At 42.0% G+C, this 27,026-nt stretch overlaps 1 protein-coding gene across 9 annotated transcripts in view; it reads right to left on the reverse strand.

The window, feature by feature from the left end:
* The window catches only part of COP1 (COP1 E3 ubiquitin ligase), a 132,258-nt gene that overhangs the window by 34,214 nt on the left and 71,018 nt on the right, over positions 1 to 27,026 (reverse strand). For all 9 annotated transcript variants that reach the window (XR_004842494.1, XM_035898086.1, XM_035898087.1 and 6 more), the window contains 4 exons: positions 24,534 to 24,650; positions 5,861 to 5,978; positions 1,871 to 1,995; positions 603 to 763 (listed from right to left, as the gene is read on the reverse strand). Coding sequence is in view for 8 of the 9 variants with exons in the window: in XM_035898086.1 (XP_035753979.1) it covers positions 603 to 763; positions 1,871 to 1,995; positions 5,861 to 5,978; positions 24,534 to 24,650 (521 nt within the window). In the remaining variant the exon portion in view is untranslated. The remainder of the gene's footprint in view (positions 1 to 602; positions 764 to 1,870; positions 1,996 to 5,860; positions 5,979 to 24,533; positions 24,651 to 27,026) is intronic.

Below are 27,026 nucleotides of genomic sequence, written 5' to 3' on the forward strand. Positions count from 1 at the left end.
TAAAAGCAGCATTTTGTTCTCCAGAACAGCTTTGTGCTGAAAGGCCACTCACAAAAGCAGCGTCGGGTCTGCCTGCAGCATTAGTACAAATACTATATATATGAATTAAGTGTCACTGGAACAGTCATTGAGGTGACTGCAGCCTGGCCTTGCCTCCTTTACATATCTACTCATCTAAACACTGGGGGAGGGATGTAGGGGCTGTGGGTGGGCTGTATTTCAATGAGCAAGCCCATATAGACATGATAACATTGAGATAAGGCTCCACCATGAGTATCTGCAGGTGCCTTCATTAAAGCAACAAAAGAAACCTGCTAATGCACCCACAAAACCATTAAGTGCCAGAAATACAATGCTGCTTTTGGGATTTCAGATACCAAGTAGAGAAATTCAAACACCCAGGTGGAAGAGTTAAGAGCACAGCAGTCCCTTCTCCTCCAGCATCCCCCAGCACTTCAGTTACCCTGCAGATCTTCACATTCTCATGCCAATCCGCAACACCCATAAACAGGAAAATACCAAGTGCAGTCAAACCCTCAGCAATGCTATTTCAAGGAGGCATTCCTTTCACACCCAGCTGGGTGCCTGAGCAGAAAGCTTACCCCATCTGGCAGTGCCCTCCAGCACACAGCACTCACAAACTCATTTGTGTCATCTTCTTTCCGGTCCTTGTCCAGGACACTTTTGACTGTATCAAACTTGAACGTCAGCAGTGTCTTTGAGAGGCCCTTATAGTATAGGTAAAGGGAATTATTTTCGCTTCCTAGAAATAAAAAACCAAATATACAAGATTAGGTTCTGGTAGCAGGCACAGAAATAAGGCTTCCTAGCTCTTTCATTGTTTAAGACAAGACCAGACATTTCCTCCTTGTAGTTATCATCACGCTTATGGTACCTTGGCAACTGGGAGTGCTCCAAAGCAAACTTTCACAACGCTTAATAACAAAACCAGGTTTTATTACAAGACAACTGCAGTATGCAGCGGACTTGCAAAACATACAAGATCCCAAATGTCCCCCATAACTTCCTTAGGGCAGAGCAGAGCATCTATACTACCACATGAAATGCTGCTACACCCAGCCTGCTTGGCGCTATAGCTCTGAGGCAGGTAGCACTGTCGCGGTTTTGCTTGCTGTAATCAAGTACGACAGTTTGCTCTGTGGAGGTTTAAGTAAGAGAGACTAGACAGTGTGCAGGCTTTATTTAGAAATCCATCCCAATTTCTGCCTTGCAAGCTGTACAGAGATCAGAGTATATACAAGCTAAGGTCCTCCCTTCAGTGCTGGCACAGCTGTCCTGCTCATCACACAGCAATCAGCCTGTCACTGCCTTCCCACCAAGACCTGTGGATTTACAGTTTCAACAGGCCAACTTAAGCTGTGAGAAGACAGAATCTGACAAAGGGGTAACTGCTTCAGGATGATTTAGTCTAGGGAGCTGTTCACAATGAGGGCGTTAGTGCTTCGCCGTGCAGAATGCCAGACCGAGTGACAAGTAGAGGACCACTTGCATGGTCCAGGCTACTGCCCTTCCTTAGAAAGACGCATGGGGATGTGTCAGTTGAGAAACTTGAAAGACATAAGTGATATCAACAGTGGCTACAATAGCAGTTGACTTTTGGTGACAGCAAGTCTGAATGGTCATATACTAAGAACTTATCTGAAATGGGAGAAAACCAAGTACAGACCCTCTTAAGTCAGGGCTCCTTATGCCATTCTCTGGGAAGGGAACAAGAGTGGAAGTTCAGAATAATCCTCTATTAAAAATCCCATGCAGCTACGTTGCACAACTGCTCATGTGCTTTGCAACTGGAGAGGCACCAGCTCTGAGGAGTCCCATTAGCACTTGTCAGGATGGCTGCTTTACTCACCACAGGCAATGTAGTCTCCATTGGATGCGAGCCCTACGAAATTCTTCTCGTTGATGTGACCCTTGAAGGAGCGCAAGCAGTGAGGCTTCCCTACATTCCACAGCTTCAGCTGGCTGTCTGTTGACCTGAAAACAATACCTAAAGTTACCCTGCTGCCATACGGCAGGTACTCCTCACTTGCAACCCTGCTCCTTAACACCCTACTTGCAATGTAAACGTAGGAAGTCTTATTGCACTCCAGGAGATTTATCCCACTTTCAGTCATATGCAACTCAGCTTGAGCTTGGAAAGGTATCACATTATTTTAGAACCCTGTCAAAACACATTACATGTTTGAATAGAAAACTTCCCCCAGGTATTACTCTTCCTTTCTCCTATCAATTACAGAGCCCTCCACTGAACTGTACAGCCTTTAGGCCATCGCTGTCTCCTCCAGATCCTCACAGATCCAGGACACACTGAATATTGGTTTTTTAACTTCTACAGCATGGACAAAATCTGTTCCCTTCTCTGCGCTGGCTACAACTCTCATTCATACCTTTACAGGACTCTGGTAGGAAGCAGCCTCCTCCCTCTCCAGCTGCCCTGAAAGCATGTTCTCCTCCTCCTGCCCAATACCAAGCAGAAGCATATAAAAACCTATGGGGGCTCAGAGTTGCTATTAGCATTAAATTGATGTGGTTTTCTTATGTGTAATTGAGACTGCATGGATACAGATCTCAAACTTCCACTTTTTTCACCTTAGCAGCAAAGCTAAATATTACTATTAAAAATATACAAACTCTGTTGGGATTAAATCAAAATTGATGTTTTCCACTGTTCCCCCAGATGCAAACATACCTGCCTTCAAAATATTTTTCTATTTACTGTGAGCAAACATTTTCCCTTTGGCAAAATAAAGAAGGCAGAGGTACTCTCCTCTGCCTTGCAGAGCTCAACTGAAACAGGAAGATCCCAGGCTTCCGGAAGATACAGGATTAATTTCTTCCCCTAAACCCGAGGGGACGTAAAACCCTCTCACTTGCCAAGCATTATTCTCTAGCAATTGCCAGGCTCTGATATTCTGGTACTCACTGACTTATAGCAATACACTCCACAATAGGTGAAGAAAAACTGATGTGGTGGGACCGGAGCCCTGTGAAGCCACCCTTGAAAATGGCTAGTGCTGTTCCAATCTTAAATTTGAAAGAGATTGGGAGCAGGACCTGTTAGCCTCCTGGGTGGGAGGAAAGGGAGGTAGGTAACAGTCCCCTCTTCCAAGTCACATCACCCAACCTTGCTGCTTTCTGAATATTAAGAGCTCAAGAGACCCGCCCCCCCCAATATCCATCAAACATTATGAATGATATAACAAATTAGCCCCTGCACCAGTGTCACATTTACCTAAAAATATAGCAGAGAAGAGTAGAGATGCAGCTTGTGCTATACCGCAAAAACTTATCTCAGCCCTCAATGACAGCTGGAATGACAAAGGAGCGATAAGGGAGCTGCAGCGAGATTTGTTAGTCATTTGTAATAATAGTATGAGGTCAGATCAGAACAAATGTATGAACTTTATCTGTAATACGGTGACTTAAGTAGGAGTACTTTCCTCATCCCAGGTCTTGACTAAGGTGGGCCCTAAAACAGAGTATTCAGCTTCTCTGCCTGAGGATTGTTCCATGTCCATCCCTGCCCCATGCTGCTGCTCACTCGCCTTTCCCTTCTTTCATCCTTACTGTCACAGTAGCAGCATAGCTCATAGAAATGGCAAAAAGGTATATACTACTGCTTTTTTGGCCCACAGGTACAGGGAGGTGCCTTCTGTGCTATTAGGGCAGCCGTATTTTTAAAATGCTGCTTTTAAAAGCTTCAGAGTTGGCTGAAAACTAAACTTTTCTGAAGGCGGGGTAAAGCAGCAAAAGACTAATCCCTGGTCTACAAGCTGTCAGATTCCTGTAACAGCTTCTGCTATTAGCTAAGCCATCAAGAAGACCTCATATATATAGGCACTTAACCTCTGTATTTTAGTAGCATACATTCTAGATCTCTTCATTAAAATAAAAACACTTATTACTAATGGAATGCTTTTACTGTTAACAAATTCCCATCAAGCTCTAGCCATGTTCGCATTGCTTAGGATAAGCATGCCATAAAAGAAGAAAGTTATCTGCCACAGGACTGCAAGGAGAGGAAAAGGCCATTGATCCTGCTGGTGTTACACTGCTCTTCTCGTTTCATACCCTCTCCAAAAAAATATCATGGATGCACTGCTCTTAAATCTGTCTCTCTGTAAATCAGCACTGCAATCAATGTGTTGTGCTAAATACCAAGCAGTTCTGAACATCCTCGAGGTCAAAACCTAACTCTACAAGGCAAAAGTAAATCAATGCAATCTATAAAACAGCTTTAGCTAGAAATCTAGAGAATCTGAATATACATACAATTTTTTTCTTAAACGAAATCAGTGCTTGATTTTTGGGAATCACTACTGCTGTCTCCTCTCCTCAGTTTGCAAAAGACAGACACGAAAAATAATCTGATCTACTCTCACATTTCTTTCTGTTCCTGCAGAAAGAGATAGGTGAACCCTCCAGTTAATCCCCTCACCCTGTTGTTGCCTGTCCAAGTCTGACAACTCTATTGATATTCCTCCTAGCACTGTGGGATAAGCTTTCTCAGATGGTCAGCTCAAGCAGGACAGGGCCATTCTGTCCTGAAACATCCCATGGATGATGCTCTACTTGATCATAGCTGTAAAACATTCCCAGCTTTCTCCTGCTTCTATTAAACACTTTCTTCTTACCCAGATTTGTTTCAAAGCACTAAATTTAATTTTCTCTGTGTTCTAGGTATGAATTTGCACCCTTATAGAGTTATAATGTTAATGGAAATAAGAAGAGAGGAGCTGATTAAATATAAACAGTACCAGAAGCCACCAGGGAATCTTTCATCACAGAGCTCAGAGTAACTCACTAGCAGCCTGAATATACCTTAAAATGCTCTGCTTTGGCTCCAGGCTTCCAGAGCAAATTGTGTGAAAACACGGGACAGAGCCAAGCTAGACAACCAGTGGCTCAGTACAAAGCAGCAGGCGTACTTTCTGGGACTAGATATACCCCTGTGACCCATCCCTGATGCCCTCGGGTGTTATACACGAGTGTGTCGAGATCAAAGATTCCCCAGCAGCCCCCCAAGGTTGCTTGCATTTTTGCCACTGCGTAAGAGGGGCTCACATTTGGTTTCTTGAAGAGGCTTGTAGCCAGTCATTCAAAGCTTTCACTATGTGATCTGACAGACATGTCATTCTCACATGACTGAAAACCTACCTAGAACTAAGGCAGCCACATCCAGCTACGTAACTGAAAAAAAGCTGTAGAATATTATTCTTCAGGGCCTCTATAGCAGACTACCCTGGCTGAAAAGCTGCACGCCATCAGGACCACAAAACACGATTTCTTGTCTATTTTCTAACCCAAGTATAATCCTAAAAAGGGTGTTCACAGAGCAGATTAATAATTTACCAGAGAACAGATCAGTCAATCCTACTCAAGTTGCTTTCAGGCTGTGGCTAAACCTCCTCTTCAGACATAGCGGTAGCATTTGATCACTCTGTCACTCATCAGCTGTGTTTTACTGCAGATTACTATCCTCGGGGCTCTGCTTTCTCTACAGCAGAGCTCTGGTCAGGAGCTTCCTCAGCACACACAGCATTTCGTAAAAGGAGGGTCCACCTGCAGCTTCCCAAAGTCAGGGCTTGTGGTCAAAAGCTGCATCTAGTTGTCTTCGGATTCCTCTTAAGCATTTTAGCTCCACAAGACAGGAGTAGAGCCAAGTAACACCAGGAATGAATTTCTATTTTTGTCTTGGAAAAAAAGCAACTCTGCTTCCCAAAAGCACAGCAGCTAGCGAGCGCACCCACCCACACAGGTGAACTTGCACAGTGGCCCTGAAGAGCGCCGGAAAGCCAGGGCTACAAAGTTTTTAGCCTACGTAAAAGGCAGTACTTACGCAGAGACGATTTCTTCCCCACTCACAAATTTTGCGTAGGAGACTGCCTTGCGATGCCCTTTGAACACCATGATTGGCTGCTTAGTGTTGCGAAGATCGTAGTAGTGAACACAGTGATCTGGAGATGAGAAAGAAGACAGGCAAAACTTAATCAGATGGGAACTACGCGCAGGACCTCTAACAGTCAGCTCACAAAAATCCTGCCTGCAGCTTCCACATCTCGCTTAAAGCTTCAATGAGGATAAACAGGCTGCACTACAGCAAAGGAGTGTTTAAGCAGGCTTCTTAAAACAGCCCCCAAATTCAGTCGGTAAAGGTCCAAGCAGCCTTTCAAAGAGTCAGCGGGTGGGAAAGGTGCATCCACATGTGTGTGCACGTATGTGTGTCTTCCCACAAAGCCCGTTTCACCCATGTGCAAGCCAGCAGCTAAAAGGACTCTCGCCTCTCCTGCCTGCCTTCTTGGTTCCCTGCCCAGCCACTCTAATTGCCATTTCTAATTCCTTGCGCCCCCTTCTCCTTCCTCAATCTGTCCCCTCTTGGAAAACTGTTGAAGAACCTAGGCCAAAACCAGTCTGTTTGCTATTTAAATGGGACCATGGAAAATAGGGATTCAATTTCTCATGCTTACCCTAAATGGGTAACCTCCATACTTTTGGGGTTTTTGCTTCTCTCCTTTGATTTTAGTACCAATCAAGAGAGAATTAGCATTTCTGCTAATGAGAGAACAGACTGAATTCCGCTTCTTTTTAAGATTTAATTCACAGATGTGCTGCAGTGCCACAACCACATAAAAGGGATCGCAACAGAATTAACAATACATATTATTTTCTGCACAACTAAGTGTCAATTCCCAAGAAAACAGAAAAATAGGAAGAGAAAACCCCACGAGACCCAAGCCTCAAACACCTCCAGCGCTGTTTCCAGCTCAACAAGGTTAATAAGCTTCTCCCTTCCTGACTTTCAGCCTTTAAAGTTGAACTTCACTTAATTATTCCTTGCTATTCTGGAAGCTCAGGGAGGGAAGGCCACACACACACAAGGAAACAGAGACAGTCGTCTTTCTCACGAAGCAACTTGCGATACCCAGACGTCAGCTGAAAACTGCTCTGACCCTCCTCCCACTGAAATAACACCCCAGCAATGGAAGTTTATCACAAAGATTACATGGAAATGAATTTAAATGCCAATAGCTACGGTTATTTTTGTATTTGCACAGCATTTCATAGCAGGGCTCTCAGTCATACGAACAACACCCAGCTGTCTCAAAATCCCATGTGGTTTGAGAGATAACTGGATTTACATCAATCAGGCTACAGCAAGCGCCACCACACCGGCAAGGGTAGCTTCTCACCCGTATTAACAGGCTAATTGGCAGACGTGGCAGGATGGGGGGCTGTGTCAGAAACACCTCCAGTAAAACGAGGTAAGCAGGCAAGTCTCCTTCCCCTCTAACTGCTTCCAGCATCTTGCTCTCTGCATACTCTGAGGGGTTCAGAGACTTCTCTGGTAAGAGGTTTCTGGCTCGCTCTCTCCTCAATGTGTAAATGCAGACGCTCCACGCAGCCACATCAAGTTTTCTCCACCACTTACACCAAACTGTTGAATTACCCACTTGCGTTGAAACCAGCAGCTATTGTGCCCGTTACTGCTAGCACTGAAAGTCTGGGAAGTGCTGTACCCCCGAACACTCTTTTGAGCGTTCCTGTTTCTTCTACCTTTAAAATATTAACCCTCTGACCAGCTGACACTATTGACCAAAATCCCAGAGTGTTGCTACCGTTTGGGCATTTTAATTAGCTTTAGAACAAGATAATGTTGCGACAGGCTTATTCAATAAAGAGGTTAATTTTTCAAAAGGACTTTGAATTGTTAACACTCCTTTAACAAGATTTGGGCAACCTGGTCCCTTCCATTTCCCTGAAAGCTTGAGCCAAAATATTCCAGTTTCTCATCTGGCTGGCGTACTTGCTGCGGGAGCTACGAAACAGTTAACTGGCAATTATTATTTTAATGAGCAGAATGATTCTAGCAGGGCTTTCTATTAGGAGCCAGTTAGTGGATAAGCCTTTCAAGCTTATTTTTGCTCACAGTTTCAACCTCCTCTCCAGCTGGCCCATCATTAGGATACCTTTTAAGCATCACATTTCATCCTTCAGAGGGTGGCAGGGAAAGGGGTACCTGCGGATGGCTGCATGTGAGCAGCTGGACCAATGCGGAAAGGAAAGAGCCAGAGCAGGAAAGACAAGTCCATTTGCAGAGCAGAGACACAAAGTTGCATTCACCTTCTAAATACCGCAATAAACAGCTCAAAGCCTGCCGGCATCTGGCCCCAGCACCGCATGTGCCTCGTGGCTCAGCAGGGTAATCAATCACTGTCTGCTCTGATCACAACGAGTCCGAGGGAACAGGCAAGGCCAGGGGGTTCTAAAATTAGCCACTTAATTATTAATTGATTATTTCAGCAGCTGAAGTGTTGGTGCCTGATTGAGGTTTTTTTAAATTCAATTGAAGCAGCTATTTTTAAGTAGATATATGAAGACAAATGCTCACTGCATTCATTAAAGTCAGAACAGGTGGTCATGTTTTACAATTAAAAAGATACTCTCTCTTGTAGGCCATATGGACTTTCCGAAAACATGATAAAAATGCCATCTGCTGAGGAAGCAGAGAGCCCAAAAACGAAGCGAAATGAGAAAAATACAACTCCCAGGTACCCCAGCAGTAGCCTCGCTTGGTGGAGTTTGATGAGCTGAAATCGTCCACGATGGGCATCATCCCGGGCACACCAGCGGGTCCGAGGCAAGGTGCTCTTGAAAGCTCAGAACACAAATTAATCCTAAGAGCCAGCTGAAGGTAAGGAAAACAGAGCAGGCATTAAGGGGAACAAAACACTTCCTGAAGTCTGCAAGAGCCCGTAAGCTCAGCTGACGTCCCACCACTGGCTCCTGCCCTTGGCATCCCTGGAAGACCATGGAGCACACTCCATCGCTAACCAATGACACACAGGGGTATTTGCTTCTTATTTTGCTCCTCAAACATAAGCATTAAAATCATCATTTGGCACTTCTTTTTCACAGTTCTACAGTTTCCACCCCGACCAGAAAACTCACTTAGAACCATTTCAACTTGGAAATGACATTTCCACAGTTAAAAGCCTCATGCCTAAACCCTTCGGCAGCAACACCTCAGTGCTTTACTTTTTCTTCTGCATTCAGGCTTAATTGAAATATATGTGAGATAATGGGAAGGAACATGTATATATACCATAACAAATTAAACACTCTGAAGCAATTCTCGTCTAGTTCAATGTCACTGCAGAAGCTGAGCACAACAGAATTCTGCTGCTGTGCCTTCTGAATTCAAATATTGGCTGACAGGCTGTATTTTATGATATATATTATTTTTTTTAAAGTGATCTCAGAAGGCAAAAAGGGCAGCTAAGCTCTGCCACTGCTTCTCAGAGGTCTCCGACCACAAGCCTGAGTTTTTAAATAGTGCTTTTCCACAATGCTCAAGAACTGCTTACTTCCCTTAAGACACCACTGCTTTCACCTCTGAGCCATCTAGTGACAACTAATCAAGAATTCATACTTTTCCAAACTTCCACAAGATCTCACCACCTCTTCAGTAAATATAATCTGAGTAAGCAGAGGATGGCATCTGTTGCTGCTCAGCAGCTCATAAACTCACAAGACACCAGCCACCAGGAGCAGGGTGAAAGGGAGGGATGGTTTTGTGATGTACAAGGTGAAGTAACCAGCACCTTCTCAATCTCAGTCCTCGGACTCAACTTGGTTGCAGGGATAGGGATACAGCAAATGAACTGATGATGTGGTTACATAATCTTAGAAAACCAGGTTAAAAACTTCTAAAAAAAAAAAAAAAAAAAGAGAGCTGGGAATTGCTAATGGACCCAGCAGCATCCTAGGTAATTTCAGAGCTGCTCAGAAAGATGGAATTGCTCTTGGATTTTTAGTTGTTTAAACAAAAAAAGAAAAAAAAGGCAAAGTGTTTTTGCCAAAAGTGATTTTTCTTACACTTACAATTTGTTAATAAAGTTCACAAAACAGCTGTTACTAGCAGGCTTTAGGCTCACATCACCTCTTGCAAGAGCTCTTAAAACATACTGAGGAGAGCAACTCCAGAAAGAGTAGGCAGGGGTTAGGAAAGAGCATCACACAGCAGCAGTTTATGTTTCACTGAATACCCATACATCCAGGATAGCAATGCACACAACCTAAAAAGCCGAGTGATTTAACTCTCCAGGTACTCAGCAATTCCCAGTAACATTCATATTCCAGGGCATGTGCTTCACACTCACCTTCACCACAAACATTAACCAGTCTATGGCACAAGCTAACTTGCAGACCCCCCAAGGCTTTTTTCCCCAACCACTTAATTGAAGGGATATCAAAGCAAGGACAGCAATAGAAAAATTTACCTGCAATGCAACAGTTTTATATTCAATGGATGTAATGACTAGAAAGCCCCAAAAGCTGCATACAAAGGTTCTGTGGCTCTCCTCTGGAAAACTGAATTGCTGGAAAATCAATGACCATTTTTCTTGTTTCCATCATTTAGAAATGTGTATTTCTCAACTGTTCAGTATTTAGATTATTGATCCATTAAAAAATAAGTAATTTATATTACTCATATTTTTCAGTGCTTATAGACTTGAGAATACAAGTGATGCTCGTTCCGACATGTCAGATTAATGCTACAGCCAAGAAGATGCCCATATTCAAAATCAAAGTTGTAGGGTGGGTGGCCAGACGTTAATTAAATGGTCTGTTAGAAGTCTTCTGTGTCAAAGCATATTTTGGACTTTTTTTAAAAATAAAATATCTTCAATACCAAATGTAGGGGTCAAATTAATTTCATGTATTAATGCTTTGGCTACAGCCTGCAGTCCTGCATGCCTCGTGCTACAGACAGTTTACTGAAACAGAAGCACAGGGTGGGCATAGCCTTTAATGTGTTTCTCTTGTGCTTCTTTGACCATGATGATCTGATTTGTTGCACCTAGCAACTCATGTTCTCAGCTAATGATTCCCTCAGCTTTGTCTGGTTTTTTTCATGTGAACTTCAAGCTTGGACCAAGGCTGCCTGTTTTCACCAGTGGAACTCTGTATAATACAGAGTAGTAAGAATAAGACACATTTATAGTCTGAGGGGTGTATTTAAATGACTTGTTCAACAAGATTTAAACTGAGTCAGAGCAAATTTGGTGCAAGATACCTCTGCTCACCTCCAATGAGGTTATCCCAAAGAAACCAAAAGAGCAACAAAATAAAAGGGCACAAAAAAGCCCATAAGATATCTTTAGTCAGAAATAAAGATGAGAGGAAGGATCGTGTGGAGTTTGACTCCATTTCTACTTTCACTAGTTAAAAAAAAAATTATTTTGGGGATCCTGAAGGAAGCCCCCATTGCTTAATACATATTGAAGAGGTAAGCTGAAATCCAATTAGTTCTATCTAAACATCTACCTATAGAAACTGATCTTTCCATTCACTTGTTTCTCTTCCATATACTAAGCATAAGCAAGATTACTCATCACATGGAGTAGCCAGAATGAAGCCTTCAAAGCTATCTAGAATTGTATCTAGGCAACTTGTTTAGCAGGAAAACATAATCATATCCTTATGCCTTCAAGTGTCCAGAGCCCAGTGGTTCAAACCAAAGCTTGTGTTTAAAGTGTTTCCAGGTGAAGGGAAAGATTACATGTTATCATTCCCTTAAGTGGCATGCCATGAACGAGGGGGCAAGCCCCCTTAATGAATTTTTGTTGAACATAAATAAACAAGCAGTAAAAGAACAGAACTTGAATATGAAGATGGGTTAACCAAACATCTCTTTCAGCCAGGCTTGATATGATTTCTTGCTTTAAAAAGGAAGCTTGTATCCTCAGAGGTAAAGCTTTTGGCTAGACTAAAAATGGAAACAGAATCAGGAGGCTCACACGCAACCTCAGTTTTCACTGTTAAAAACTTTCTTCTGTTAGTGAGGAGAAAGGGAAGGAGATGAAAAGGGACAACATCCTGATTTAAAAATAAACTCAAATCAACAGCAGTAAACTATACTACAGTATACTGTATTGCAGTACAAGATGACTTGGCACATTAGATGCCTCAGTCCTTAGAGAAACCTGAACAAGGGCCAGGTAAACAAGTGCTGCTTTTTATCAAAAACCTGAGAAAGGACAGACAGCTGCTCTCAGAATGCAAACCTCAAAGACAAAACACTTTAAAATAGATTTCCTTCAATTTGAGAGGAGACCTACAAAAGCCTCAGCACCCTCTTGATCTTGAAGCTAACAAGTTGCATATTTGGAGAGTAACTAAAAAGCTATTAATAAGGAAGTGGAACCTCTCCAGTGGATCTTCTGTGTATCTCCACACCAGGAAACAGAGTCTCCCCACAAAGGCAGTGATATCATCAAAGTCTGGTCAAAAAGACAACTCAGGATTTAACTATGAGGAAGCCCAAACTGAAACTTAATCCTACACAGAGTGCAGTTTGTTTGAAATCCATTTTTGCTCAAGGGCCCTGAAAGTCATAGGATAATGTAGGTTGGAAGGGACTGCTGGAATCCAGCCAGTCCGACTTCCCATTCAAAGAAGGGGCAACTGCAAAGTTGGATTCAACTTCCAAGTTAAATAGTTGTGTTCAAGGGTCCTACCTGGTCAAGCTCTGAGCTCTTTCCAAAGACAGAGATTCTGTAAACTCTTCCCTCATCTTAGCTGCCTTACATCAAAGGATTAGGAATAAATTTTTTTTAACCCAAATTTGCTTAAGCTATTTGCCGTTGACATAAAGGAAAGGCATTAGCTCACCTCTCAGCATTACAGCATTAATGTTTAGGCTGTGTCTTGCTGCAGAAGTTTCTGGCTTCTGAGATCTTTCAGGTTTTGTCTACTTACTCCCACATGATGGGGGTGGCACAAGGCACTGCATTACAACCTTAGTTCTCCTTTAAGTCTTTTTTTTTTTCTTACTAGTAAAAGAACAAATTAAGAACTGCTGAACTTTAACTGCTGCCAAGCCTGTACTACCAAACAGCAGCACTTAAGAGATCTTCACGTGACTGAGATGGCTTTGTTCAAAAGGTTTAGAGTGGAGATTTATTCTCCCCTACGGCAGAGAGGTGGACTGGAGCTTAAATATCCATATGCTCTGGAGACAAGACTGGGACATAGGACAGTTGAACACACTATCTTTGGGAATAACTCTACTCAACAAGACAGGTGAACCTTCATGCAGGGACCATTAAAAAAAAAAAAAAAAAAAGACTATTTTTAATCTTAGGTCTCTTCCAACGTGTATGGAGGAAAAAACCCAAACAAACAAAACATGTCTTTTATTATAGCAATAGAAATGCAGGGTGGCATTTGGGCATTCGACAAAGAACGGTGAGGAAGCCTTCCAGCCAATGAAACGCTAGAAAGATGTTTATTTCACTTGACAGAGTAATACCAGGATGGGATATGATCAGCACAGGCTTTGGCCTATCAGAAGCGATTTCGGGGAGAGAATACAGTGTGATAGCTTCCACTACATAAAGGAAATAGATGCTCTGGGAAAAGAGAAAAGGCTGTAACACATCAGGGATGGGAAACAAAGTGGACTTGAATTCAAGTGAACAAAGCCCTGCACCAAAAATTAACCCAAGAATTTTCTGAAGAAGAAATTAGATACTATTGACAGCAGCGAGTTGACATCAGTGCCCTCTTTACAAACCATTTCCCTTACTGTAAGGAAGGGGATTTAAAATGGGTTTGATACAGCCTGAAGCAAAGAACCTTTGACAGACAAAACTATCCGAAGCATTTTGCTGAAGAATGCAGTGTGCTGTTTTCCACTTGCAGCATGACAAATCTCATGAGGAGGAGAGAGCAGAAATAAATCCATTTCACCCCAATATCTCCCTGTAGAACACTGCAGCATGGGCAAAGCTAACTAGTATTTTTTTATTTTTCCTGTATATACCTTCTCTTCACCCAATAAAACAAGAAAATTTTATTCCAACAGCCATCATTACAAGCACATTAAAATGTTTGCTGGATATGGCTTTGTATTCACAATTTTCTGTTCCAGCAGAAATTGCAAGTACTTTGTTTCTATAACTAAGACAAAATTACCCATTTGACGCATTTGCTTTTTCCTCCTCTTTTTACCTGGAGTTCCCTTTGCAGTAAAGGAACAGTTTTTCTCTGAATAACCATTTTCTGTTGCCCTGGGGGAAACTCAGCAATCTCTGCTAGAAGCAGCGCTCTGGTCCACAGCAGCAAGCTGGAACAATGCCCTTATTTTGTATTTCATGTGTGTGCCTGAGATGATTTGGGATGCAGTACTTCATTCATGTTCGCTACCGGAGTTCTGTCTAGACAAGTGGTCGCAAACACAGTTGTATCAGACTCCCAGGGAGCTCCTGCACACCCGGTCTTCGTAGGTGTCAAAAATTCAATGGCCACCCAAAGAGGGACTGAACTTTGGAAAAGCATTCAATAGAGATTTTCCTTGCAGGTCAAAGCCTCTGCATGTGCTCTTCCCTTACAGCACGCTCTGAAGACTAAGCAAAGTCTGTATGATTTATTTTGCTGATGGCAAAATCTTAAAAAAAACCCCAACCTTGTAAGTGAGAAAGCCATGGAGCCTGTGATGTTAGTGAGAAGATGAAAAGACGTTTCTAAAGCATAGGAAAGCACATGGGTATTTGGGGATGACAACTCAATCTCATTTTCCTACACTGCAATACAGATGATGGGCAACAGCCTCCAAAAATTGTATTTAGGGAATCCAATACACATCCAGTCTCCAAAGAATTATATTGAGGGAGTCCAACACAAATCCAGCCCAGGTTTTCATTTAAACGAAGGAAGAGCACAGCTTTAAGAAGGTAGAAAATGCCTAACAGTGCTGTTTAACAGACTGGATGACAAAGGAAGCAACATGAGAAAGCTCTCTTTAATTCAGTTTTCATGGAGTGGACCTAAGGTTAGATCAAACACATCTGGTAGCCTCAGTTTAATCTCTGGCAAAACCACTTGCACAACAAGCACCTCTTACCTTTCCTTCTACCGAGGAATGGCTCAGGGATGTGACAGCACAGGGTTTCAGGTTAGCACTTGAAATATTTTGACAGAGCTCTGCAGGGAAGACTATACACTGCTTCAGCCAGTGATTTTCATCTCTTACTAACACCAAGTGTACTTTTTTTTTTAAATGTATATCAATGCTAGCATTTCACTAAAGATCTATATCTCCCTCTGCTGAACAGATGAAGGGAACAGCAGCCTTGATGGGAACTGCCAACTGGGTTTTTAACCTTTGTATTCGACAGATTCCCTATGGCTTGAAGTTACAGATGACATTTGCTGGGTTATGGATAATGGTCTTTACACACTGGGGACATTTTTTACTGACTTGTCTAAAGCTTTTGACATAGCAGCCCATAAAACCTCCACCCTAAATAACTTGTCTCATTAAGGAGAGAAGGAGGAGACATAAAACATTAGAGATCTTAATCAGTTGAGAAAAGGGCTCTGATGGGAGGGGGAAGCAAAACAGATTTCTCTAGAACTCCTTTGAAACTTTGACCTTTATGGTTTTAAAGAGCTACAGAGATTTCTCACAGGAATAAGGGATAGCTGTTTTTTTGTGCAATTCAAAGATTGCCTTCTATCAGACTGTTGGAGAAGCAAAATATTCAGTACACATAAGGAAGATTTACTAATGTTATAAAACCAACGAAGACAACAGCAGTAACAACCTGCAGCTTTTGGAAGAATTCATTCTTTATGTCTGAAAGAAAGAAAAAGAATTATGTACTGTTCAGACTCTTAATCCAACTTTTCTCCTTGACTATGTAACATGTACAACTCTATACACACTAGTGCATGTAGGCCATGTCCAAAATGAGCTTTAAGACACCTAGAACACATGAAGAACAGTCATTTTATAGTAAAAGGTGTTTCAACCCATGCTGTCTAAACAGACTACATCTCTGAAGATCTGAAACTTCTCACATGAGCACCAGGAATCTTATTTGTATGACAACTGTTGGATACATCTTTCAACCCCAAAAGTACTACTACATTTTCTGAACAGATCTCTCCCCGGCTCAAGATACTTATTGCACACAGTATTTGTTCTTACTGCTAATCCATGTCAGCTCTGGTTCTTGAATGACTCAGAGCTGTGCAGGTCATGGGGCTGTGATGGAGGGAAAGGGCAGTGCAGTCAGACTCCCAAGGGACCACAGGCTCCAAGAGGTCAAGATCATGCAGATAAGGGCTTAAGACATTAAGAAGGGTAGATACAAAAAGGAACATCCTCCTCCCTAAAATTTTAGGAGTGCATTTATGAAGCAACAGCTTTAGGGTTTTTGTCATATCAGCAAACATCATACAAAAAGAACCAAACAGGCTTCAGAGCAGACAGTCTCTGTGGAAAGTGCAGGAGGCTGCTGCCATATGCATTACAATATGCAGCTGAGGACCAGAGTTTGCCAAATTATCAGTCAAACCTGATTTTGGTCCAGAACTACATTTTGCTTCACTAGCCTGAGGAGATGTACGCCTTCCTTTACCAGGTTCTGGAGATGATGATGCTATTAATCACCTAAGCTGCCCTCAAAGCAGACTCCACTGGAAGAGATGATGGATATTAAATACAACGTCACAATCGCTAATATTCAAGCTTAGATAAAGAATGCTTAAACCAAAACCTCAAAGGTATTTCCTTGTCTGCATAATCCTACCATAAGCACAGGAAAATACATGATGATACACAACTATGCAATGTAGAAAAGAGGCAATGAAATAAGTGATGTGAAGGGGAACTAGCTTTGCACACACATCTACAGTCTCACTTTTTATCTTCTTGAGATTCAAATAGCTAAGAGGGCATCTTCAAATGAATTCCTCTCAACCTAGCCCAAGCATTCAAAAATTCTCCTCTTAAAAACACATGCAATGCTTGGATGCTCAGATACTGTCAAACAAAGCCTTGGAGATGAGAGCCCACACTGCATTTCCAGGTTATAGATATTCTTATGCAATGTGACAATCTTCACCAGTTTATATGGAAAAAGTAGTGTATGTTGTAAAAGCCTGTATGTGCACAGTAGCCAAATAAAAGGCTGGAATGGTTAATCTATGCAGCAGTCTGAACAGGAGATAACACAGGAAGCCATTATAGACTGTGTCATTCCGATGAAAAATTCCTTTAAATGAGCCACCAGAAAAACTGCAGCTTTGGAAACTGCTGAGCTTGGAAAGGATTAAACTCAAGGGATACAGCAACAGCTAGTAGCAAGAGCAATCTGGCATCCTGAAGAAGAGATGAATCTTGGAGGTGCCTATTCCATCCCTGAATTTTGAGGTTCATTTCGATTTTAATTTGAATTTTGTAACATTGACTAAATGACTTCTATACCAGCCACAAGACAAAGTGTTCAGGAAAAGAATAGTTAAGCAAATAATTAGCACACTCATTTCTGCTAATGACAGATTTATCCTTTTTGCCAGAGAATCAAATGGAGCTTTTCAAGTTCATTTTATTTGTTCACTTATTACTCAAGTGTGATGACCTCTGGGATGAAGTTTGGAAACTCCCAATAGGTCTTTATATTGTTACTCACTATTCATTGCAAATGCTTTATCCAACACAAGTCAGACACTACCTTTTCTGTGCAAGTAAAAAAGTTACATAAACTTTTAAACTCTGACATTTATTTGAAATTTGCATGTACAACATGTCCCACACACCCGAGTGGTTTGTGCATTCCTTTGTGATTTCCGAGGAAGCAGCTGCAGCAAGGCAGGACAACACTGTGCAGTGCCTGACTGATCTGGTAGCATCTCTGATGTGCAGATACAGGCAAGTCAACTTAACTGCAAACATTGCAGGCTTAAATAACATGGCATAGCTGCAGTTCTCCTGCTTGTCAGTCCTGAGCAGAAGCAGAATGTGATCTACCTACCAGTGCCAGAAAGACTGTCCTCACCAGGACAGCAGAAGGTATGGCTCGATACTTCACTTTCAGTTACATGCCAGCATCCAAGAAGAGGGATAACTTTTAAGTCAAACCTTCAAGATGGTGTTCTAACCTAAACAATCCCACTAGCTCAGTGCTTCCCTCACAATAAGTACTGTCAGTCCAGACATACAATCACAACCACACTGGCCAAAAATACAGATTCCTCCAAATGACCCTCAACTGACTAAAATGCTGTAGACGCTTTCAAAAGTTACAACAAATGAAACCTTTCCAATGAATTCTGGAATGAGTTTGAATTATAAGGTGACAAGTCTGCATTTCCAAAACATGGACCTTGTCCCCTTCTTCCCCTGCCAATAGCCTCAGAGATCAGCCCTTCAGGTAAAGTCCAACACCAGTAACAGGCGAGCCCCGGACTGCTGCATGCCATACCAATTTCATAAAAGCTGAATTTTGAGCACTTCTGTGAACTTTTCCACAGGCTTGAAACAAATGCCTAACCTTTGTCTGCGCCTTTGAATACTGTGCTCAATTTGTACACTAAAGGTAATCTTGCAGCTTAAGCCCAAAGCAGCTGCCTAACTCCACCCTAAACATGTCATATATTCGCACAAATAGATTCTTTCTGAGTCACTGCAGGCTTTCAATAGAGCAGAGTACTTACCCATGAGAATCTATTAAGGTAAGACCTTGCTTTCAGCTGGAAAACAATTCTCTCCAAAAAGGCGCACTGCCTTCTTGGTCATTAATATCACATCATTCTTCTGAGCTGAGTGACAAGGCAGGCAAGTCACCCAGATCTGAGGCAGCATGAAAGGCTAGCTCTACAGAGAGATGTTTGGAAAAGAGAAATCACTGCTCCAGTTACTGCAGCAGAAAAATCAATATTTCACTGGACAAGGATGGTCTCCAAAGTGGTCCCACTTGGACACCAGGTATATTAGCAAAATTGAACCATGCTGATAAAGAAGCCACATGTGACCTTGAACTGTAAGTGCATCAGGGCGAAGCAGAGATCTTAAGGGGTCGGTAAATAGTTGCAAATGAAAACAAAGCTGTTGACATAGCAACAGGCATCCTTCAGCATGCTGGATGCTGTGGATCGGTATTGTTAGTGTTGTGGCCATTCAACAATGAAAGAAAGGCAGCAGCTTTCAAAGCCAAATTATGATGCCATTCTGTAACGCTGAAGATGGTGCACAGGGAAGATGTTTAAAAAGCATGCAAAACCCTCTTTGAAGGAAAAACACTTTCTTGGGAAGTGCTCTTGCTCAGAGCCACTATACAAGTGGGGAAGGGAATAAGGGGGAGAGCAAGCAGGCAAGAAGAGGGAGAAACCTCAGCACTAGGAGAAGACGTCATGTTCAGTGAGGATTTGCCCCTTGCTAGCTAATGCTGATCTCAATTCAGGCTGCCAAAAGCCTGTCTGGGGCTGGCACTGGTGCTCTATGATCAGGGCATGAGCTGATCCAGAAAAAAGGTAATTCTGTTTTGGCCACACAAGTGCCAGTATGAAGAAAGATGGAAAAGCAAAATTGGGAATGTTTAAGAGGGAGTATGGTATCCCCAGTGCAGGTAGTCTCAAACTCTGAGGCTGTAAGTAGTAAAACCAACATAAATCAGCACAGCCCCGTGTTTTCCCTGCCCTGGTCACTTCATCTGAATCCACGCTGTCAAGCATTTGTGGCAACACAGTGAAGTAATTTGGAGACCTGATCAAGGTTAAAACTAACCCAGCAAAACCTTAAGCTCAGACCATGTTGCAGCTGTTGTGTTGCTCTCCTCTGTCCATCTGTACTTGTCTGCTGCTTTCACTTATTTTGTGAAGCTCCTGGAGAGCAGGTAGTCTCTGCCCTGTATCTCTGCAGCACTGAGAAATCCCTCTCATCCCCCAATCAAACTTACTAGATTTGTGGGTCCTACAGGGGAAAAATATAGTATGCGAGAAGATGATGCATCCAGTGTAAGAACTCAGGAATCTGAAGTTTTGATGGCATGATCTCTGCATAATATATGGGAAATAAAAGGTCAGTGGTAGCTGCTGACAGTATTATAGCATGCTGAGAATAAAGCATCACTACTATCAATAGCTACGCTTAGCTCACTAGAGTTAGCAGACAGTCTGATCTCACCCAGACTGCACAACTTGGACATTCAAGCTGCAAACTGCATGCATTTTCAGGCTCTTGTTTTTTTTAAAGCAGGGAAATGGTGCTGCTGGAAAATATATGGGTTGAGGGCATCAGTGCTATTGCTGAGGCAGAACAATAATAACTTCAGTCATGATTTATATAGCTAATTTCAGGATAAAACCCTATCTATTTTTAAAAAGAGGAAAGACCACAAAATTACCTGATTTTGTATTTGGCAGTGATTGCAGTTTATACTGCCCAATGTTTCAACTCAGTAAGCATGCAAATAGAATATTTTATTAAAGTAACAGACAAAAGGGATCTTTTCTTCTTTATGTGCCCTCTCCACTGCAACAGATTTTATCAGGCTGCAGCCAGACACACTAGCTTCCCTCTTACCTGAAGTGCCTGTCTGGTTTTAAGAGAATTATTTCCCAAACCAAATACCCGTTCCTCTCTTGTATAGGCTCTATTTCCAGTTTATAGCTCATTTGTTCTGTTTTAAGATACCAAAATGAACTTTTGGTCATCTAAAAGCTTTCAGAGTGAAGAGCCCAGAAAAGAAACATATATATCATCCATATTAGATGGTAATCCTGGGATTTGCTTCTACAGTGGCAACCAAAGCATGGTTTTCTATGACATCTGAAGCCAACACAGTACTCTACTAAAAGAAGAGTGCTCTGTATAGAGATACACAATCTAACAACACTTTTGACCACCTAAATCAAAGCAACATGGCAACTCCTTCCATGATTACTACTCTACCAACAGGCATACCGAAGCAAAGAGGCTTTGACTAAGAAATCCAAATAAATCCCAATTCCAACTCACATCATGTCTTTTTCAGGAGGCATCATTCAAGGCAATCATTTCATGTTCTCCTGCTGCTGCCAATGATGTGCAGGGACCTGCAGAGGAACTCAGCGCAAGGGGGAAAGATACGTTCTCCATGAAAGAGGAGCAATATGATATGAACAGCAGTGAGTAGTCTAGTAGAGTCAACATAATCTCATCAGTGAGAAAAATCACAGCCAAAGCTGCTAGAGCAATAATCCCCATCTCACTGACTGGGCCACAGGGTTTACAGACTGGTCTTGCTTCAAAATCCATCACCACAGTCCTTCAGTTCACTCCTTTCATTTGACAACACAGCATGCAAACTGGATGCAGGTGGAAATGCTTTTTTAAAACCAAGATCTCTGGCTCAGGATTACTTATAGAGCCCTGAAGCTGTAGATATGTGACTGTGGCTACCTACACTGCAGTACAGCTGAGTGACCCAGCTGAGGGTCAAGCTACCATCACCCTCAGCACTGGACATGAAAAAGTGACCTTCACTCCAAAGAGCCCCTGGTTTGAGAACTGGAGGTCCTCAGCAGATAGAGGCACACAGGGGACAAAAAGGCAATGAGAACACTTCAACAGGCTGCTGCATCAGCTCACATAATTCATGCCACATGTTGGTAGACCTCTACAGGACCTTTAAGTATCTTCCTTCCTATTTTTCTGCAAAAGGGACTTGTTCTAAAATTGGAGAAAGTGAGAGAAAGCACAAAGGTACCTCTCTGAATATTTTACCATCGCACAATATAGCATCACCAGCAGAGGTGAGCCAACAGTCAAGATTTTACTAACAAATGAGAAGGGATACATAAACTGGAGATGGCTAGAAAAGACCTTAAGATAGCCATCCTATTTCTGTGGAGAATGCAAAGGGGAAACCAGCACAGAGATTCAAAGAGATGCTGATCTAGCTGAAGCATCTGATTAGGAAAACCCACTTCAAAGAGGGTTTCTAATAGATGGATGCAAGTGAGAAAGATGCATGTGTCAAGGGCAGAGGAAAATGTTTTGTTAAGCAAGGTGTGAAAGAACAAGACCTCATGAAAAGTGGTTTCAGCTGTATGCATTGTTAAGAAAAATCCTCCTCAAGAGAAAATAAAAACAAGAAATGAAAATTAAAAAAAATTCAAAATATTAACACTGAAAAAATTTAGACATGTAGACATGCTAAAGCAAGGCATGGTAGCTTGCAAGCTATTCCACAGAGAAAAAGGGGACAACTGAAACATGTATGTTTAGCAAGTTAATAATGGTATATTAAATCAATTTATTTCCTCCTTTTAAATCTCAAGTACCAACACTTCCCCCCCTCACGAACCATTTCATCAATTGCTTATCTCAAGTCAAACTATAAACATATGTATACACATATATAGCATTAAGTTCTATCAAATCAACAAATAAAACGAGAGAGTGTATACAGGAGCAGCACTTCTGCCTAAATACTGTACAAAACTGTGTTGGGCATGCAATGCTAGGAAGTCTCGGCTCTTTTACCATTGACTGAAGCACTGAACAAGTAATTGAAACAATTTTCAAAACTGAAAATCCTCTGAGCATGTGAACAAGCCAAGGCAGAGCTAGGACAGCTTTCTAAAATTGCCCACTACACTGGTCACTGAATTAGTGTTGAGTGTTCTGCATCGCTCATCTCTATTCCTTCTGGGGGGCAAACAGGAATGGTCAGGTCAGTGTGCCCAATCCACCTTCTTTTTTTTTTTAATACTACTCAGGGAAACCAGCTTTGACTCTTCCTTTATTAATTTTACAGCCCGTGTGACAAATCACACCATTTACAAGTTAGATCGCTTTTTTTATACAGTAAGTTAAATTAGTAAACAAGACCAGTTAAAACTGATGGAGGAGAAAAACCTTTGTCTCCATCATAACACATGAAACAGGACTGTTGGGACTATATGGAGTACAAAAGTAGACACTAACTCATTTCTTTACTCTGATTTTCTTTTTTTAGGAGTTCAGAAATAACATCTTTCAAGACCCCAGTATTTCTTTTAATTTCATATGCCATTTTTTCACATGTATTTATGGCTGAAAGATCAATTAGAATTCCTTTGTGGGAAGCTATTCCCATCAGTTCAATTACTCCATGTAATTGTTTCAGCAATCATAGTTAAATACCCATTTTAATTTTTATTTAGAGACTCAATTACCAAGCATCAAGCAGATGTAAACACTTTTAAAACTTTATCTTGTCTCCCTCCTATGCCTTCTTTGCCAGTACAAATACCATTTTACCCCTCAGCATTCTCTAAATCATAAAAATGCACATGTAGTCATTTAAAACCTCCATGTAACTCCTAGTGCTTGCTAATGATTCTTTCCCAAACGCACTTGTTGAAGATGAGCCCATCATGGTTTGTTAGACATAAGTGTGGGGTTAGAGACACTCCCATCTGCTTCCATCCCACATGCCCTACAGCTCTGAAAACCTTCATAGATTTATCCGTGCATTATCCCCCCTCCGCCTTTCAGATGGAAAGGAATCCCAGTCACTGATTTATTGGGAAGAGTTCTGTTTTGTGGTGCTTTTACATATCTATTTTAATCAGTAGCTGATCCTCTTGGAGCCGGTGCTCTCATCTATCCCTAGAGCTTTTCACAGATAGCCCCTTTCATACGAATGATGCTAGTAAGCATTGTAATTCAATTCTATTCTTGCATGTAATTCACTAAACTTCAGCAAGATGCCTGTCAAACAAGTCAATATTTTATACTCCAACTTGAATCTATTTTTTGCAGTGTATCAAAATGCAAATTTATTTTTTCCTCCTAAGTAGAACCAGCCTGGAAATAGGAACACCTAAATGAAATGGTGAACCAGTGGCTGCAAGAATGATCAACTTATCTCCTGAAGTCCAGAGATAGCAAACATCATCACAACATCTAGTTACAACTGCATTAAAACTCCCCAAGGAGAAAGAAAATGCAGAGCTGGTTAAACATTTACAGGTACCTCAGTTTCAGAGTATCTCAGAGTTTCAGTTGCTGCATGCATAGCATGATACAGTTTCCTCCCAAAGCGATACCCGCTCTGCTCTCAAATCTTTGTATTATCACCAAGAACTATTTAACCTAAGTGAATAAAAGGCTCATTGTGCCTTCCCCACTGACTACTTCAAAAAAAACCACAAAAAACAACCATTAACAGCAATGCTTTACCCAACCTAGGAAAACATGAGCCCGCCCACAGGGATTGTAGTTGCAGCTATGGGAAACACACACAACCACTGTTTTATAGCATGCCTCAAGTAAAACCAGTTAAAATTGCCAGTATAGCTTTGTAGTATTTATAGAGCAACGTTATAAATCAGAAAGAACAACTATCACATGTTAACGCATTCACTTTGCTACGAGACTCTCAAAGCTGAGCTTTGCCTGGTTGCCTTAGTGAGCTCAATAAAGACATTAGGCAACTTGCTTCCATTAGGTTTTATCTGTGACAGAGGCACCCAAATTAAAAAGTCAGGCTGCAGGATGAAGTTGACACTTGGGTATCATGATGTCTTCTGGGTGACTGCACAGTAGAAAAATCTTACTCAGAGGCATTCTAACTGCAAAGACACCTTGGTCCTGGGCACAGCAGCCAACCTCACATCTTGGGGGGAGGGGGGGGGAGGTAAGAAACAAAGGAGGAAACAGTATCTCTTTGTCCAAACCCCCTTTTACCTACCTGCACAGCCAAAAGCTAGGTGATACCTAGAAGAGGGACTGAATTTGACACAACACACATTAGCCTTGGCCTCGATGCTTGCTACTGAGTTGTCCAAGTTGGTCGACCACAGCTTCACTAGAGAAACAGAAAAAGATAAATGAGTAAACAACAACCAACAATAACAAAAAAATCAACATAATCCGAAATGCATAAAATAAGATTCTGAAAAGCCTCAATTGCCAAGATGTTAGTGATTATAAAGGCTCAGTTGCTGCTGATGGCTTGAGATGCATGGTAAGCTTAAGAACATTCTCAAGCGTGCACTGTAAATATTCTGCCCACCTCCATACACACAGGAGATGCTGAAATTCCACATTCCACACTACTGAGAACATCAGAGCAGGTGACTAACCACATGTTAGAATCTCAGCATTTAAGGCTATTGGACCGCAGATTCAGATAGCCAAGAGCAGGAAGGCTTGCATCCTTTTTATTCCTTGACCCTTAGCTGGGACGCAAGAGCTCCATGCTCCATAGCAGAACTACTTTGCACAGAATAAATATACCTAATTGTATGCTTGAGCACAGTGAGTGAGAACAACTTGTTTTATTCTCAAGAAACTGGCACAGACAGGGAAGAAATTGGTATGCTGGCTTCCTGCAATGACATATTTCCTTGGTACAAGGAACTCTACTGTTCTACGAAACTACCATGTGAACATTCATTAAGCTTTGCAGTACAGAATGAGCTTTCCCCTCCAAGTACTCACTTCAGTGCTTCACAGGGCAACCAACAGAAAACACCATAGGCTTTTCAAAAGACAGCCTTCCCCACCCTTTACAAACACTTCAAGTACCATTTAACCTTAAAGATGAAGAGTGCCAGGGGCTCCCCATGTAGCCAACCTTACTATTAAAAGCTACAGATGAAGCACTTTGCCCTTGGTCCGGGTGAAGGGGCAGCACACTGGCATCAAGCCCTGTTGATGCCTACAAGGCAGACTTACATGTTCTCCCTCTCCCCTTTTCTTGACAAGTGGGTTGTGCTGCACTTGAGTATCACGATCAGCATTCTGAGGCAGGAGGCGGAGCAAGCTGAGGCCAATGTTTGAACACGCAGGAGCTATATGAAGGCTTATTCCCCTAATCAGCTGCCACAAGCTGCCTGGGCTTCCTCAGATCTGTGGCCAGTGGGTCCTCTGCTGTCTTTTTACAGAAAGCTCACTTTGGAGAAGTGAGCAAAAATGGCAAAAGAACAGGAATCTTGTTATCCACGGTGGTCATTAAATGAGGTATGAGGTCTTATGGTGTGTGTCCCCACCATCAGAGGGCCACTCAGTACAACCTCTTGGTTAGTCTTTCCTAGGAGCTTCAAAGCAGCAGCAAGGCTTCCACATGGATTACTCAAGGATGTTTTAGATGGTCAAGGAAAAGGAGGAACACTGGCAGGTTCGTTCCAGTGCACCTACCTTTTAGTAGTAGGGCAAGCAATGAAAAGCAGTAAGATTGCGCTGTTTCTGACCATACCTAGGAGAACTGCTTCAAGGATGAAGGAAATACACAACTGCTCAGAGCTCACTAAGGAATCATTTGACATACAGCACTGTGTGGGTATCTGACAGATGTCTGGAACCACTATAAAGCAGCACACACATACACCAGAAATACAAACACTGATGCATACTGTATTTGCACATAACCATTATGTAAAATTCAGTGAAAACAGCACCCACCCTGTTGTTGGTTTTCAGAAATAAAAATCCATTCTCATTCATCCTAAACACCTAGCTACATTGCTAAAAGAAACCAACAGCTTTGCAAGCGTGGCTTAAGATGCTCTCCCCTCCCAAGTGAGACTGGATGATATAACTCCTCCATTGTGTTTTGCACTTGGGCGTGGGGAGGGAAACAGAGCCAGGAAAGACAATTTTGCAAAACAATAAAACATTCGCATTTTTCTTTAATGAACAGACACCACGAGATGTATAGTCTAAGTTGCAGTGGCAGCAGAGAACATCAAGTTTATGGATGAGATGGTGTAGGAAGTAAATAATACCATGATTACAAGAGGACATCGTTGTTAAGACAACACTGCTTCAGTTTGAGATGTGAGGGGAAGTTACATGATCTCACAGTTCAGAGCAACATTCTGCCCAAATCTAGTATGAAAACCATAGCAGGCTTGTCTTGAAGCCTTCCAACCAGGTATCAATACCTAAAGTTGCATCCAAACAGCAAAGTCTCTCCTTGACACCACCTCTAAAACAAATGGCCATCTGGTCTCAGATCTGTAGCAAAAGCTAATTGAGGGCTCAGTTTCAACTTGGCTCCTTTATTCATTCAAGTTTTCAGGTCATAAGCGGAGCCATTTAATCTGGTGAAGAGTCAACCTGCGTGTTCAAAGCCATCATAATATTCATTACAACTGACAGACACAGATTAGAGTCTGCAATTTCTGTGATCTAACTGCTGTGGGATACGCTGGGCTCCAATTATATCTTAGTCAGTGCC

Source organism: Egretta garzetta, unplaced genomic scaffold, assembly GCF_000687185.1.
Source record: "Egretta garzetta isolate BGI_Z169 unplaced genomic scaffold, ASM68718v1 scaffold187, whole genome shotgun sequence".
Taxonomy (NCBI): Eukaryota; Metazoa; Chordata; class Aves; order Pelecaniformes; family Ardeidae; genus Egretta; species Egretta garzetta.